The sequence below is a fragment of the Oncorhynchus mykiss genome, chromosome 6, assembly GCF_013265735.2.
Source record: "Oncorhynchus mykiss isolate Arlee chromosome 6, USDA_OmykA_1.1, whole genome shotgun sequence".
Classification (NCBI taxonomy): domain Eukaryota; kingdom Metazoa; phylum Chordata; class Actinopteri; order Salmoniformes; family Salmonidae; genus Oncorhynchus; species Oncorhynchus mykiss.
The window spans coordinates 76,589,877-76,604,670 of record NC_048570.1 but is presented as its reverse complement, the minus strand read 5'-3'; the positions used below and the strand labels follow the sequence as shown (position 1 = coordinate 76,604,670).

At 47.1% G+C, this 14,794-nt stretch overlaps 1 protein-coding gene across 10 annotated transcripts in view; it reads left to right on the top strand.

Moving 5' to 3' along the window:
* Nucleotides 1–12,948, top strand: part of chd9 (chromodomain helicase DNA binding protein 9) — a 131,309-nt gene extending 118,361 nt beyond the window's left edge. For 8 of the 10 annotated variants that reach the window (XM_021607705.2, XM_036980982.1, XM_036980983.1 and 5 more), the window contains 13 exons: nucleotides 17–74; nucleotides 256–304; nucleotides 2,824–3,082; nucleotides 3,255–3,460; nucleotides 3,745–4,653; nucleotides 4,815–4,981; nucleotides 5,196–5,465; nucleotides 6,344–6,530; nucleotides 6,983–7,131; nucleotides 7,449–7,682; nucleotides 7,952–8,101; nucleotides 8,193–8,297; nucleotides 11,786–12,948. In XM_021607705.2, the coding sequence (XP_021463380.2) occupies nucleotides 17–74; nucleotides 256–304; nucleotides 2,824–3,082; nucleotides 3,255–3,460; nucleotides 3,745–4,653; nucleotides 4,815–4,981; nucleotides 5,196–5,465; nucleotides 6,344–6,530; nucleotides 6,983–7,131; nucleotides 7,449–7,682; nucleotides 7,952–8,101; nucleotides 8,193–8,297; nucleotides 11,786–12,787 (3,745 nt within the window). In that variant the 3' untranslated portion in view covers nucleotides 12,788–12,948. The remainder of the gene's footprint in view (nucleotides 1–16; nucleotides 75–255; nucleotides 305–2,823; nucleotides 3,083–3,254; nucleotides 3,461–3,744; nucleotides 4,654–4,814; nucleotides 4,982–5,195; nucleotides 5,466–6,343; nucleotides 6,531–6,982; nucleotides 7,132–7,448; nucleotides 7,683–7,951; nucleotides 8,102–8,192; nucleotides 8,298–11,785) is intronic. The other 2 variants (XM_036980987.1, XM_036980986.1) reach the window with 2 other exon arrangements.
* Nucleotides 12,949–14,794: the final 1,846 nt, after the last annotated feature.

Here is a 14,794-nt window from a genome sequence, read left to right as displayed (position 1 = left end):
TTATCTGTGTTTGCAGGGACGTGGATGACCCAGAATACAAGCCTGCCCCAGCCTTGCTGAAGGACGATATGGAGGTGAGGCCACAGTGAACGGGGGCAGAACAGAGCCAGCACAGCTACAGATAAGGCTGCTGTACACACTGACTGGCATGTGTATTCTCTGCCCCTGTAGAGACTAGATAATACAGGTTGTTTTGAGTGTTATTGTGTCCAGTTCTGTGTCCAGTGTTTTAACACACACTTCTCTCCTCCATAGGATGACGCCTCCTCTCCTGGAGATCTGGTTGTCTCAGACAACCCTGGAGGTCAGTTACATCTTTCTATTCAGTCTCTTTCTACTCAGCTTTTGTACTATCACAACCAATACACATCATATCACAATATCTACTACCAGTCACTACTACTACCAGTCACTACTACTACCAGTCACTACTACTACTAGTCACTACTACTAATACTGCTACTACCAGTCACTACTACTACTACTATTACTACTACTACTACTACTACTAATACTGCTACTACAAGTCACTACCACTACTACCAGTCACTACTACTAATACTGCTACTACAAGTCACTACTACTACTACCAGTCACTACTACTACTACTAATACTGCTACTACAAGTCACTAATTCTACTACTACCAGTCACTAATACTACTACTACAAGTCACTACTAATACTACCAGTCACTATTACTACCCGTAACTACTACTACTACTAATACAAGTCACTACTAATACTACCAGTCACTACTACTACTAATGCTACCAGTCACTACTACTACTACTGCTACCAGTCACTACTAATACTGCCAGTCACTACTACTACCAGTCACTACTACTACTACTACTAAACTCAGCAAAAAAAGAAACGTCCTATTTTCAGGACCCTGTCTTTCAAAGATAATTTGTAAAAATCCAAATAACTTCACAAATCTTCATTGTAAAGGGTTTACTTTAACACTTTTTCCCATGCTTGTTCAATGAACCATCAATAATTAATGAACATGCACCTGTGGAACGGTCGTTAAGACACAACAGCTTACAGACGGTAGGCAATTAAGGTCACAGTTATGAAAACTTAGGACACTAAAGAGGCCTTTCTACTGACTCTCAAAAACACCAAAAGAAAGATACCCAAGGTCCCTGCTCATCTGCGTAAACATGCCTTAGGCAAGCTGCAAGGAGGCATGAGGACTGCAGATGTGGCCAGGGCAATAAATTGCAATGCCCGTACTGCGAGACGCCTAAGACAGAGCTACAGGGAGACAGGACGGACAGCTGGTCGTCCTCGCAGTGGCAGACCACGTGTAACAACACCTGCACAGGATCGGTACATCCGAACATCACACCTGCGGGACAGGTACAGGATGGCAACAACAACTGCCCGAGTTACACCAGGAACACACAATCCCTCCATCAGTGCTCAGACTGTCCGCAATCAGCTGAGAGAGGCTGGACTGAGGGCTTGTAGGCCTGTTGTAAAGGCTGGTCCTCACCAGACATCACCAGCAACAACGTTGCCTATGGGCACAAACACACCGTCACTGGATCAGACAGGACTGGCAAAAAGTACTCTTCACTGACGAGTCGCGGTTTTGTCTCACCAGGGGTGATGGTCGGATTCGCGTTTATCGTCGAAGGAATGAGCGTTACACTGAGGCCTGTACTCTGGAGCGGCATCAATTTGGAGGTGGAGGGTTCGTCATGGTCTGGGGCGGTGTGTCACAGCATCATCGAACTGAGCTTGTTGTCATTGCAAGGAAATCTCAACGCTGTGTGTTACAGGGAAGACATCCTCCTCCCTCATGTGGTACGCTTCCTGCAGGCTCATCCTGACATGACCCTCCAGCATGACAATGCCACCAGCCATACTGCTCGTTCTGTGCGTGATTTCCTGCAAGACAGGAATGTCAGTGTTCTGCCATGGCCAGCAAAGAGCACGGCTTGCAATCCCATTGAGCACATCTGGGACTTGTTGGATCGGAGGGTGAGGGCTAGGGCCATTCCCCCCAGAAATGTCCGGGAACTTGCAGATGCCTTGGTGGAAGAATGGGGTAACATCTCACAGCAAGAACTGGCAAATCTGGTGCAGTCCATGAGGAGGAGATGCACTGCAATACTTAATGCAGCTGGTGGCCACACCAGATACTGACTGTTACTTTTGATTTTGACCCCCCTTTGTTTAGGGACACATTATTCAATTTCTGTTAGTCACATGTCTGTGGAACTTGTTCAGTTTATGTCTCAGTTGTTGAATCTTGATATGTTCATACAAATATGTACACATACAAATATATACACATGTTAGGCTTGCTGAAAATAAACAGTTGACAGTGAGAGGACGTTTTTTGTTGTTGCTGAGTTTACTACTACTACTACCAGCTACTACTACTACTACCAGTCACCACTAATACTACTATTACTACTCGCTACTACTACAACTAGTTAATACTACTACTACTACCAGTTAATACTACTACTACTACCAGTCACCACCACTACTACTACTACTACCAGTCACGACTAATACTACTACTACTACTACTACTACTACAGCTAGTTAATACTACTGCTACTACTACCAGTCACCACCACTACTACAACTATCAGTCACTACTACTACTACTACCAGTCACTACTATTACAACAACAACAAGTACTATATATTTTATTACCAACAGTCACTTCTATTACAAACAGTCACTACTAGTAGTGCTTCTACTGCTGGAACTACAACTTCTTCCACTACTATAAAACAACTTAAAAGGTGTTCTCCCTGGTTAAACAATGTGTGTGTTGTGTATGTGTGCTCTCCAGAGGGTGCTCCAGTGATGATGGAGGGGTTAGGTGGTGGAGGAGGAGGAGACGCAGCCTACTGGCCCTCCTCCTCAGTGCTAACAGCCAGACTGAGACGTCTGATCACAGCCTCTCAGCGCTACACCAAGTCCAGACAGATCCTCCACATCCACCAGACCCAGCACACCACCCAGGTCACGCCCTCACTGTGTCCCCTGCCACCCACCCTCAACGACACTATCAACCCCAAGATGGCCGCCAAGATAGAACGCCAGCAGAGGTGAGTGAAGCTGCAAGGCCTAGACAGAAACGTAAAGTTAGCCACGGTCTATAACTTATACCACTGTCTCATTCTCTCTTCCTCTTTCTGTCCTCCCTCTCTCTGTGTATATCTCTATCTCTACCCCTGTTTTTCTTTCTCTCTGTTTCTCTCTCCCTCCCTCTCTCCCCAGATGGACGAGGCGAGAGGAAGCTGATTTTTACCGTGTGGTGTCTACCTTTGGTGTGGTGTTTGACCCAGACCTGGGCCGTTTCGACTGGACCAAGTTCAGAGCCATGGCTCGGCTGCACAAGAAGACAGACGAGAGTCTGCAGAAGTACCTGTGGGCCTTCACTGCCATGTGCAGGAGAGTGTGTCGCCTGCCACCCAGAGAAGGAGGTGAGAGAGATACTGTTCATCTGTGCTGTGCCACCTGTAGAAAGGGTGTGGAAGTCAATATACTTATAAGCTGAATACTGTGTTGTGTGCTTACCAATACCTGATTATAATGTGCTACAGTATGTCAAGGTTAATGATTTCAGGAAATGCTGGGGAAACAAGCAAGTGATAAGGTTAACGATCAATGGAAAGTTAAACAGTGAGTGGAATGAGTCCACACAAAATGCAAACACAGATGTATGAATTATGCAGGACAGCCTTATTCTCTCTCTCCCTCTCTCTAGACACAGCAGTGGACCCCTCTCTGTCCATTCAGCCCATCACAGAGGAGCGTGCATCTCGTACCCTCTACAGAGTAGAGCTGCTGCGCCAGGTCAGGGAACAGGTCCTGCGCCACCCCTTGCTCTATGAGCGCCTGCCCCTGTGCCAGCTGGGCTCGGACCTGCCCGTGTGGTGGGAGACCGGTACCCACGACCGAGACCTCCTAATCGGGGCCACCAAGCACGGCGTCAGCCGCACAGACTACCACATCCTCCGAGACCCAGAGCTCTGCTTCATGGCTGCCCAGCGCAACTACAGCCAGAATAAAGGAGTCCAACAGCCATCCCAGACCCCTACTCCGCTCTTGAATCCCCAGTACCAGGCTAGTAGAGACCCAGCCTTGGCAGAGTCCCCAGTGCCAACCCCAGCCCAGATGGAAAGGGAGGACATCCCGGGGGCAGTGCCCAAAGAAGAACCTCTCTCGGAGGGGGAGGAGCGCATGGAGAGAGGGGGCCAGGTGGAGGGGGAGAGGTGGAGTCCCCAGCCTGCCCCTCTCACCCCTACAGGGATAGAGGAGAAGCCTGACCTGGGGGTGGTGAAAGGAGAGAACGAGAGCCACATGGTGGCGGCACGGACCAAGCCACTCACACCCAACTCAGCCGCCAGGAAAGAGAAGAAAGCCAATAAAAGAAGTCGAAGAGAGGCCAGACGAGCCGCCTCCGCAGCATCAGACTCCGACTCGGACGGCTCCTCCTCCAGCTCTTCATCACGATCTTCTTCATCATCGTCATCGTCGTCCTCTTCCTCCTCACGCTCCGGATCCAGCTCCTCTTCGTCTTCATCCTGCTCATCAGGCTCCTCATCTTCCTCTTCCTCATCTTCATCTTCCTCTGTTGGCAGTGAGAGTGAGGGAGAGGAAGGAAAGATCAAGGGTGAGTGCTGTTATTATTATTTTGGTTCTTGCAGTGAAAGACTATTACAGTGCCATTGAGGCAATTAATGTTGTGATTTTGACAAAGTTGTTAGGCTGTCTGAAGTTGTGTTGTATATTTTGAGGTTTTCTGAAGTAGAGTTATATTGCATGTTCTTCCAGTTCCGACAGTGGCCATCGTGAAGGGATTTGACGAAGACAGTGTGGCGTCTCTCAGCACCACTCAGGATGAGATGCAGGACAGTCACGTGACAGAGAACGGCAGCAACAACTCACACCACCACCCCTTCCAGGGAGGATACATGCTGGCTGCATCCTACTGGCCCAAGGTAAACACACACACCAAACCTCTTAGTGTTTCAGTTCTAGCCTGAGTTAGTTTCCTGAGAATCCCAACCATGTTGAAACAGCCCTTAGGAGAGTGCTGTTCACGTTAATCCAGTTTTATTTCATCCTTCCACCAGACGATATAGTCCGGGCAAAAGCCAATCAGCATCCAGGATCCAAACAACTTGTTTTATAATGTCCCCTGTCCCCCTGTAGGACCGTGTGATGATCAACCGTCTGGACAGTATCTGCCAAGCAGTGCTGAAGGGGAAGTGGCCGGGGGCCCGGCGGTCGTACGAGGCAGGAGGGGCTGTAGCCTCCTTCTACACCACCAAGCTGCTGGACAATGCAGCTGCGGCCAACAACAGCAGCAACCTCTGCTCAGCTTCCGCCTTGGCCTCAGAGGACCCCTCTGCCTCCCCTCAGGGTTCAAAGGTGAAGAAGCATGTTGCAGGAGAAAAGGAGTTCTCAGTGAAAATGAATGAAGTATGTTGATTTCCGTTACTCCCCTCTCGTAGGACCCCACACTACTCCAAAGCCTAATTCTGGTGTTTCAGCATGTTTTGTTGGGGATTTTGATTTTGTTGTTTTGGCTGCTGCCTACAACACTGATTTGTTTAATAGTAATATCCTCTTTAATTTCTACCCACTCCATGTGGATTGGGATCCGGGGCTGTAATTACATTTTTACATAAATCAGTCGTTCATGGATGGGAAGCTAATAAGAAGCTTAGTGTGGGGAGACACTGGGGTTTGAGAGGGTTCATCTGATTGAGATGGGGCTGGCTCGCTATTGTGGGGGATTGTGATGGGGCTCTAGTACTGTGGGTGTTCTGTCTCTAATGGGGCTGATAGCAGCTGGGCTATTAACCATGCAGGCCTGCTTCCTGCTTGCTTTGATACTACAGTAGCTAGCTATGAGCCTACATTGCCATATCAACAGAGGGAGGAGCATTTGTGTCAAATATTCTATAAAATGGCCACTGACTTGCTGCTACAGTGTTGCTGGGGCTTTCCTGACCAATTTGGCTGGAATTTTGACCTTAATAAGGAAAATGCTGAAAGCTGCAGCTTTCCCTGTGACATAGTCCTTCAGTAAACTCCTGACATTGCATAGTCAACTTACCCTATATGCTACAGTATATGCTGTTTCCCTACCCATAACTATCCCAACTTCCAAGCATACAGAATGCTCTGTATGACAAGCCAACAAAGTATTGTGCCAATGCAGTGAAAACAAGCACTTAGACCCCCTCCCTTTTTCTGTTCTTTTTTTGGGGGGGGTTCTGTAGAAGGGGCTCCAATGCCATCAGACAGTGTGACCTTGTGTTTCTGTGTAATTGACTGACTGCCCCTCTCTGCAGCAGGAGGGGGGTCTGAAGCTGACCTTCCAGAAGCAGGGGCCCGGCCAGCCCCTGAAGAGGCCCCTGGAGCCTGAGGAGGGGCCCCTGAGCCAGCAGCAGTACCTTACAAGGCTCCATGAGCTCCAGAGTGCCTCAGACACCAGTCTGGCTGACTTCACCAAGCCCCAGGCTGCCAGCTTCCCACAGGGTACATACAGACTAGGGCTGACCACAAAGTCCTGTTTTTACAGAAATGTATTGTTAGTTTATACAATTGATAGTACATACTAGGCAGGTAGCCTAGTGGTTAGATCGTTGGACTAGTAACCGGAAGGTTGCAAGATCTAATCCCCGAGCTGACAAGGTAAAAGTCTGTCGTTCTGCTCCTGAACAAGGCAGTTAACCACTGTTCCTAGGCCGTCATTGAAAATTAGAATTTGTTCTTAACTGACTTGCCTAGTTAAATAAAGGTAAAAACAATTTAAATACCTGTCTGGTAAAGAATACCCTTCATGAGAAATCTCAAAGCTAAACTGTGTTTTTTATTTGCCACCACTAGATGACAGCAAAGATACATTTTCCCATATGTTGTACATTCATGATGGTGATGGTGTGTACTGCTTTAGTCTTCTGTTTTAATCTGGGACATGTTGTTTCCAGCATCTACAGGTCTGGCAGGTCAGATGAAGCTGAACGGAGGTATGGATGGCCAGCCGGTGGTGAAGAGGAGGAGAGGAAGGAGGAAGAATGTGGAGGGGATGGACCTGCTCTTTATGAACAGGAAAAGAGGACCAGCCGTGCCTGAAAGCGTAAGATCTTAATTTACTTTTCTCTCTTCTCTTTGGGGCTCTACGTCTTCCATGTCAATCCTCTCACTCAGATCTTGCTATCTTAGGTCCTTCAACACTGGCTACTGGAAAGCTACATGTGATTGCATGGTTGTAAGAGATATTTAAAGTTTGAAGAGTATGCTTAAATGTGTTTACCTAGCAATTGAAAATATAATATAGGATTTATTGTGTATACTGAAGTATAGGAGGCCGTATGAGGGCTGTGCTAGCATGCCTATACAAATACTAGCCACTAGATATTCACTGATGGGATGATGTCTACCCTGCATCTCCAGGTGCCCCCGGCGTGGGGTGGTATGAGTCAGGCTGGCACTGGGCTGTCTATTGCCTCAGGGCAGGTTAACCCCCTAGGGGCCCAGGGCCCTATGGACACAGAGAGCAGAGTCTCTGTCATCAACCTGAAAGATGGGACCCGTCTGGCCGGAGACGATGCCCCCAGGAGGAGGGAGCTGGAACTGTGGCTCAAAGAACACCCAGGCTTTGTGGCTGACACAGGGGCCTTCATCCCTGTGAGTCCCTCCCTTCCTCTTCCTCACCCTCTGATTCTCCATTCCTCTATCCCTAACCCAGGGTTTATTAAGGGCTGTGAATATACTGTACAACTACAATAGACATCCGTCAGGGTTATGGTCAATTCCATTTCCATTCAGTCAATTCATCACATAAACAGAAATTCCATTTGCAATGTGAATCAAATTTTCATTGACAGAAGATATTGTTTTGGATGTAGTCCTGTAGTTGAACCTCTGTATCCCTGACCCTCTCTTCTCCACCTCAGGGAGTGAATAAGAGGCAGCTGGAGCAGTTCCAGCAGGATGGTAGACCCAAGCAGAAGAGGCATCGCTGCAGGAACCCCAACAAGATCGATGTCAACAGTCTGACAGGAGAGGAGAGGGTCCAGATCATCAACAGGAGAAATGCACGCAAGGTGAGGCAGCAGTAGGTGTGTGTGTGTGTGTGTGCGTGCGTGCTGTACAACTTCTACTTTGTCTCATGTTGTCCTCCCGTCCTCTCCCCAGGTTGGTGGGGCCTTCGCCCCCCCTCTAAAGGACCTGTGTCGGTTCCTTCAGGAGAACCCAGAGTACGGGGTTCCACCAGAGTGGGCCGACGTCGTCAAGCAGTCGGTAAGTCTGACAGCCTTTACCTCCTTCATATGCTGTAGAACACCCCACAGGTCTACTTCACGTGTATACAAGAGGAATAATAGAACTACATGTATCTAGCTTGACTAGTTGTCAGTGCAGTGACTGTGGTATAGTTAAGCAATAAGCCCCGAGGGGCTGTGGTATATGGCCGATATACCACGGCTAATCAAATCAAATCTTATTTGTCACATACACATGGTTAGCAGATGTTAATGCGAGTGTAGCAAAATGCTTGTGCTTCTAGTTCCGACAATGCAGTAATAACCAACAAGTAATCTACCTAACAATTCCACAACTACTACCTTATACACACAAGTGTAAAGGGATAAAGAATATGTACATACAAATATATGAATGAGTGATGGTACAGAACGGCATAGGCAAGATGCAGTAGATGGTATCGAGTACAGTATATACATATGAGATGAGTAATGTAGGGTATGTAAACATAAAAGTGGCATAGTTTAAAGTGGCTAGAGATACATGTATTACATAAAGATGCAGTAGATGATATAGAGTACAGTATATACATATGAGATGAGTAATGTAGGGTATGTAAACATTATATCAAGTGGCATTGTTTAAAGTGGCTAGTGATACTTTTTTTTTACATCAATTTCCATCAATTCCCATTTATGTGGCTGGAGTGGCTGGAGTTGAGTCAGTATGTTGGCAGCAGCCACTCAATGTTAGTGGTGGCTGTTTAACAGTCTGATGGCCTTGTGATAGAAGCTGTTTTTCAGTCTTGGTCCCTACTTTGATGCACCTGTACTGACTTCGCCTTCTGGATGATAGCGGGGTGAACAGGCAGTGGCTCGGGTGGTTGATGTCCTTGATGATCTTTTTGGCCTTCCTGTGACATCGGGTGGTGTAGGTGTCCTGGAGGGCAGGTAGTTTGCCCCTGGTGATGCATTGTGCAGACCTCACTACCCTCTGGAGAGCCTTACGGTTGTGGGCAGAGCAGTTGCCGTACCAGGCGGTGATACAGCCCGACAGGATGCTCTCGATTGTGCATCTGTAGAAGTTTGTGAGTGCTTTTGGTGACAAGCCGAATTTCTTCAGCCTCCTGAGGTTGAAGAGGCGCTGCTGCGCCTTCTTTACAATGCTGTCTGTGTGGGTGGACCATTTCAGTTTGTCCGTGATGTGTACGCCGAGGAACTTAACTTACTACCCTCTCCACTACTGTCCCGTCGATGTGGATAGGGGGCTGCTCCCTCTGCTGTTTCCTGAAGTCCACAATCATCTCCTTTGTTTTGTTGACGTTGAGTGTGAGGTTATTTTCCTGACATCACACCCCGAGGGCCCTCACTGTAGGCCGTCTCGTTGTTGTTGGAAATCAAGCCTACCACTGTAGTGTCGTCCGCAAAGTTGATGATTGAGTTGGAGGCGTGCATGGCCACGCAGTCATGGGTGAACAGGGAGTACAGGAGAGGGCTCAGAACGCACCCTTGTGGGGCCCCAGTGTTGAGGATCAGCGGGGTGGAGATTTTGTTACCTACCCTCACCACCTGGGGGCGGCCCGTCAGGAAGTCTAGAACCCAGGGTCTCGAGCTTGATGACGAGTTTGGATGGTACTATGGTGTTAAATGCTGAGCTGTAGTCGATGAACAGCATTCTCACATAGGTATTCCTCTTGTCCAGATGTGTTAGGGCAGTGTGCAGTGTGGTTGCGTCGTCTGTGGACCTATTGGGGCGGTAAGCAAATTGAAGTGGGTCTAGGGTGTTAGGTAGGGTGGAGGTGATATGGTCCTTGACTAGTCTCTCAAAGCACTTCATGATGATGGAAGTTAGTGCTACGGGGCGGTAGTCATTTAGCTTAGTTACCTTAGCTTTCTTGGGAACAGGACTCAGGATATGTGGTTTCCAGTTTACATAGAGTCAAGTGGCCCTCTTGAAGCGTGTGGGAACAGCAGACTGGGATAAGGATTGATTGAATATGTCCGTAAACACACCAGCCTGCTGGTCTGCACATTCTCTGAGGACGCGGCTGGGGATGCCATCTGGGCCTGCAGCCTTGCGAGGGTTAACACGTTTAAATGTTTTACTCACGTCGGCTGCAGTGAAGGAGAGTCCGCAGGTTTTGGTAGCAGGCCGTGTCAGTGACACTGTATTGTCCTCAAAGCGAGCAAATAAGTTATTTAGTCTGTCTGGGAGCAAGACATCCTGGTCCGTGACGGGGTTGGTTTTCTTTTTGTAATCTTTGATTTACTGTAGACCCTGCCACATACCTCTTGTGTCTGAGCCGTTGAATTGCAACTCTACTTTGTCTCTATATTGATGCTTAGCTTGTTTGATTGCCTCGCGGAGGGAATAGCTACACTGTTTGTATTCGGTCATGTTTCCGGTCACCTTGCCCTGGTTAAAAGCAGTGGTTTGCGCTTTCAGTTTCGCGCGAATGCTGCTGGTTTGGGAATGTTGTAATCGTTGCTGTGGGTATAACATCGCCAATGCACTTTCTAATGAACTCGCTCACCAAATCAGCGTATTCGTCAATGTTGTTGTGTGACGCAATGCAGAACATATCCCAATCCACGTGATCGAAGCAGTCTTGAAGAATGGAATCAGATTGGTCGGACCAGCGTTGAACAGATCTGAGCGCGGGAGCTTCTTGTTTTAGTTTCTGTCCGTAGGCTGGAAGCATCAAAATGGAGTCGTGGTCAGCTTTTCTGAAAGGAGGGTGGGGGAGGGCCTTATATGCGTTGCGGAAGTTAGAATAACAATGATCCAGAGTTTTACCAGCCCTGGTTGCGCAATCGATATGCTGATAGAATTTAGGGAGTCTTGTTTTCAGATTAGCCTTGTTAAAATACCCAGCTACAATGAATGCAGCCTTAGGATATGTGGTTTCCAGTTTACATAGAGTCAAATAAAGTTCGTTCAGAGCCATCGATGTGTCTGCTTGGGGGGGAATATATACGGCGTGATTATAATCGAAGACAATTCCCTTGGTAGATAATGCTGTCGACATTTGATTGTTAGGAATTCTAAGTCAGGTGAACAGAAGGACTTGAGTTCCTGTATGTTGTTATGATCACACCACATCTCGTCAATTATAAGGCATACCCCCCCGCCCCTCTTCTTACCAGAAAGACACTTGTTTCTGTCGGCGCGATGCTTGAAGAAACCAGCTGGCTGTACCGACTTTGTTAAGCGTCTCTCAAGTGAGCCATGTTTCCGTGAAGCAAAGAACGCTTTACCCAGGGCTAAGGGCTGTTCTTATGCACAACGCAATATGGTTTGCCATATACCACAAACCCCTGAGGTGCCTTATTGCTATTATAAACTGGATACCAACGTAATTAGAGCAGTAAAAATACATGTTTTGTCATACCCGTGGTATACGGTCTGATATACCACGGATATCTGCCAATCAGCATTCAGGGCTGGAACTACCCAGTTTCTAACTGTAGTTATGTAATGGTTGTTGATTAGAGTGCTAACCCTGTGTTTCTCTGTCTGTGCTTCAGGGCTACCTTCCAGAGAGCATGTTTGACCGGATCCTGACAGGACCCATCGTACCAGAGGAGGTGAGTCGGCGTGGACGGAGGCCCAAGAGCGCCCTGGCCAAGGCTGCAGCTACAGCCAACCAGGGGGCCCCATCCCTGGGCCTCAACCCCCTGCTGGCCAACGGCCTCCTCTCTGGCATAGATCTATCTAGTCTACAGGCCTTCCAGCAGAACCTCCAAAGTCTCCAGTCACTGCAGCTCACTGCCGGCCTCATGGGCCTGCCCACCGATGCTAACAACCTGGCCGCCATGTTTCCCATGATGCTCTCTGGCATGGCTGGGCTTCCCAACCTCCTGAGCATGGGGGGTCTGCTGGGGAAGCCCCCACATGATGCCACGGGGGGAGCTGAGCAGAGGAAGAGGAAGAAGGGAAGCAGAGAAGGAGGAGTAGGGGAGCCCTCGTCTGCCTCCTCCAAAGCCCCCTCCTCCCACTCCCACGGCCCCTCCCACACCTCGGACACCAAAGGTGAAAGGACAGAAGGTCAAAGCAGGGACGGAGATGGCCGCATCCCCAGTGTCCATTCCCCCTCTAGTTCCTCTGCCACCACCTCCACCACCACCCCACTAAGTGCTTCTGCTGCCCAGGCAGCCTCCAGTCACCCTCTGTCTCTTAACCCCTTGTTAATCTCCAGTATGCTTTACCCAGGGATGCTTCTCACTCCAGGCCTTAACCTTCCTGTGTCCACCACACAGCCACCACACAGTGACTCAAACAGTGACCACAAACCCCACAAGCCCACTAAGACCTTTAAGACCGCCCCCTCAAAACCTCTGTCGCCAAGGAGAACACCAGAGTGTCAGGAAGAGGAGGGTCTTGGTGACAAGAGGGAGGAGTCAGGGGAACACAAGGAGGAGAACAGTGGTCCAGAAGGCTCGGGGAAGGCGGAGTCATCTTCTTCATCAGAGTCTGGGAGCTCTTCTTCATCATCTGATGGGTCATCAGACTCCAGTGATGAAGACTGAGCCTAATGAAAATATAAATCTATTTATGGATCTATTAGAAATGTACACACATACAGTACCAGTCAAAAGTTTGGACACACCTACTCATTCAAGGGTTTTTCTTTATTTTGACTATTTTCTGCATTGTAGAATAATAGTGAAGACATCAAAACTATGAAATAACACATATGGAATCATGTCGTAAACAAACAATTGTTCAACATATTAAAATATATTTTATATTCTTCAAAGTAGCTACACTTTGCCTTGATGACAGCTTTGCACACTCTCTCAACCAGCTTCTCCTGGAATGCTTTTCCAATAGTCTTGAAGGAGTTCCCACATATGCTGATCACTTGTTGGCTGCTCTTCCTTCACTCAGCGGTCCAACTCATCCCAAACCATATCAATTGGGTTGAGGTGGGGTGATTGTGGAGGCCAGGTCATCTGATGCAGCATTCCGTGACTCTCCTTGGTCAAATAGGCCTTACACAGCCAGGAGGTGTATTTTGGGTCATGGTCCTAATAGGTCTACCAAATGCAAACCAGATGGGATGGCGTATCGCTGCAGAATGCTGTGGTAGCCATGCTGGTTAAGTGTGCCTTGAATTCTATATAAATCACAAACAGTGTCACCATCAAAGCAAGAACTTTGAAAGTTTACCATCACACCTCCTCCTCCATGCTTCACTGTGGGAACCACACATGTAGAGATTATCCGTTCACCTACTCTGCGTCTCACAAAGACATGGCGGTTAGAACCAAAAATCTTACATTTGAACTCATCAGACCAAAGGACAGATTTCCACCGGTCTAATGTCCATTGCTCGTGTTTCTTGGCCCAAGCAAGTCTCTTCTTATTATTGGTGTACTTTAGAAGTGTTGTTTTTTTCAGCAATTCGACCATGAAGGCCTGATGCAGTCTCCTCTGAACAGTTGATGTTGAGATGTGTCTGTTACTTGAACTCTTTCTGAGGCTGGTAACTCTAATGAACTTATCCTCTGCAGCTGAGGTAACTCTGCGTCTTCCATTCCTGTGGCGGTCCTCATGAGAGCCAGCTTCATCATAGCGCTTGATGGTTTTTGCGACTGCACTTAAAGAAACTTTCAAAGTTCTTGAAAATTTCCGGATTGACTGACCTTCATATATTTTGATTTGTTTAACAATTTTTTTGGTTACTACATGATTCCATATGTGTTATTTCATAGTTTTGATGTCTTCACTATTATTCTGCAATGTAGAAAATAGTAAAAATAAAGAAAACCCTGGAAGGAATAGGTGTGTCCAAAATGTTGACTGGTACTGTAAATATTACACATATATATGGATTTCCCTGCACTTACATTGTGATTTCTTTTCATGTAAATACAGAAAACTAACTAAAATGTTGTGTAATAAAGACTACAAAAGTGAGAAAAGAAGAACCATGACCTAGGAGAAACTGAAATGAACTTTCAGTGTTTGTTCAAAAAGGTACAATCTTGTTTTGAGAGACATTTTGCATGTCAAACTTTAGTAGATTTCTGAACTTTGTGAACTTGTATTAGGCCTACACACATTGATGTACAATTGCAACAATATGGGAAAAAGAAATCAAAATGGCATTATTGTAATTATCATGTTGGGATTTAATTTTATTAAAAAAAGAGGAAATAAATATGTGCTCTCTGCTGAGCTGTACTGTTCATATATTTTGTAGTGAGAGGAAAAGACCTTGAATATTTAGCTTTCCTTTGTAAATACTTTTACAGGTTTTCTTCTTGACACTTACAGTATACTTTGCGGATCATACGTTTGGAAAAGTCAGCAATAACTCGGGCAGCTAATGAATGTGACTGAAGCTGTAGATCCTTCATCAGCCATGCTTCTCACACAAGGGAGAGGTGTTCAGTCTCTGTTCCAATGTCCACACTAAGACAGTTATTCAAATGAAGAAATGTATTGGACATTCATTCTAAGTAGTATGCTAGTGTGCATTTTGGAATGTAGTCTCCCCTGCCTGTCTCGCACAACCAACACACATGGTT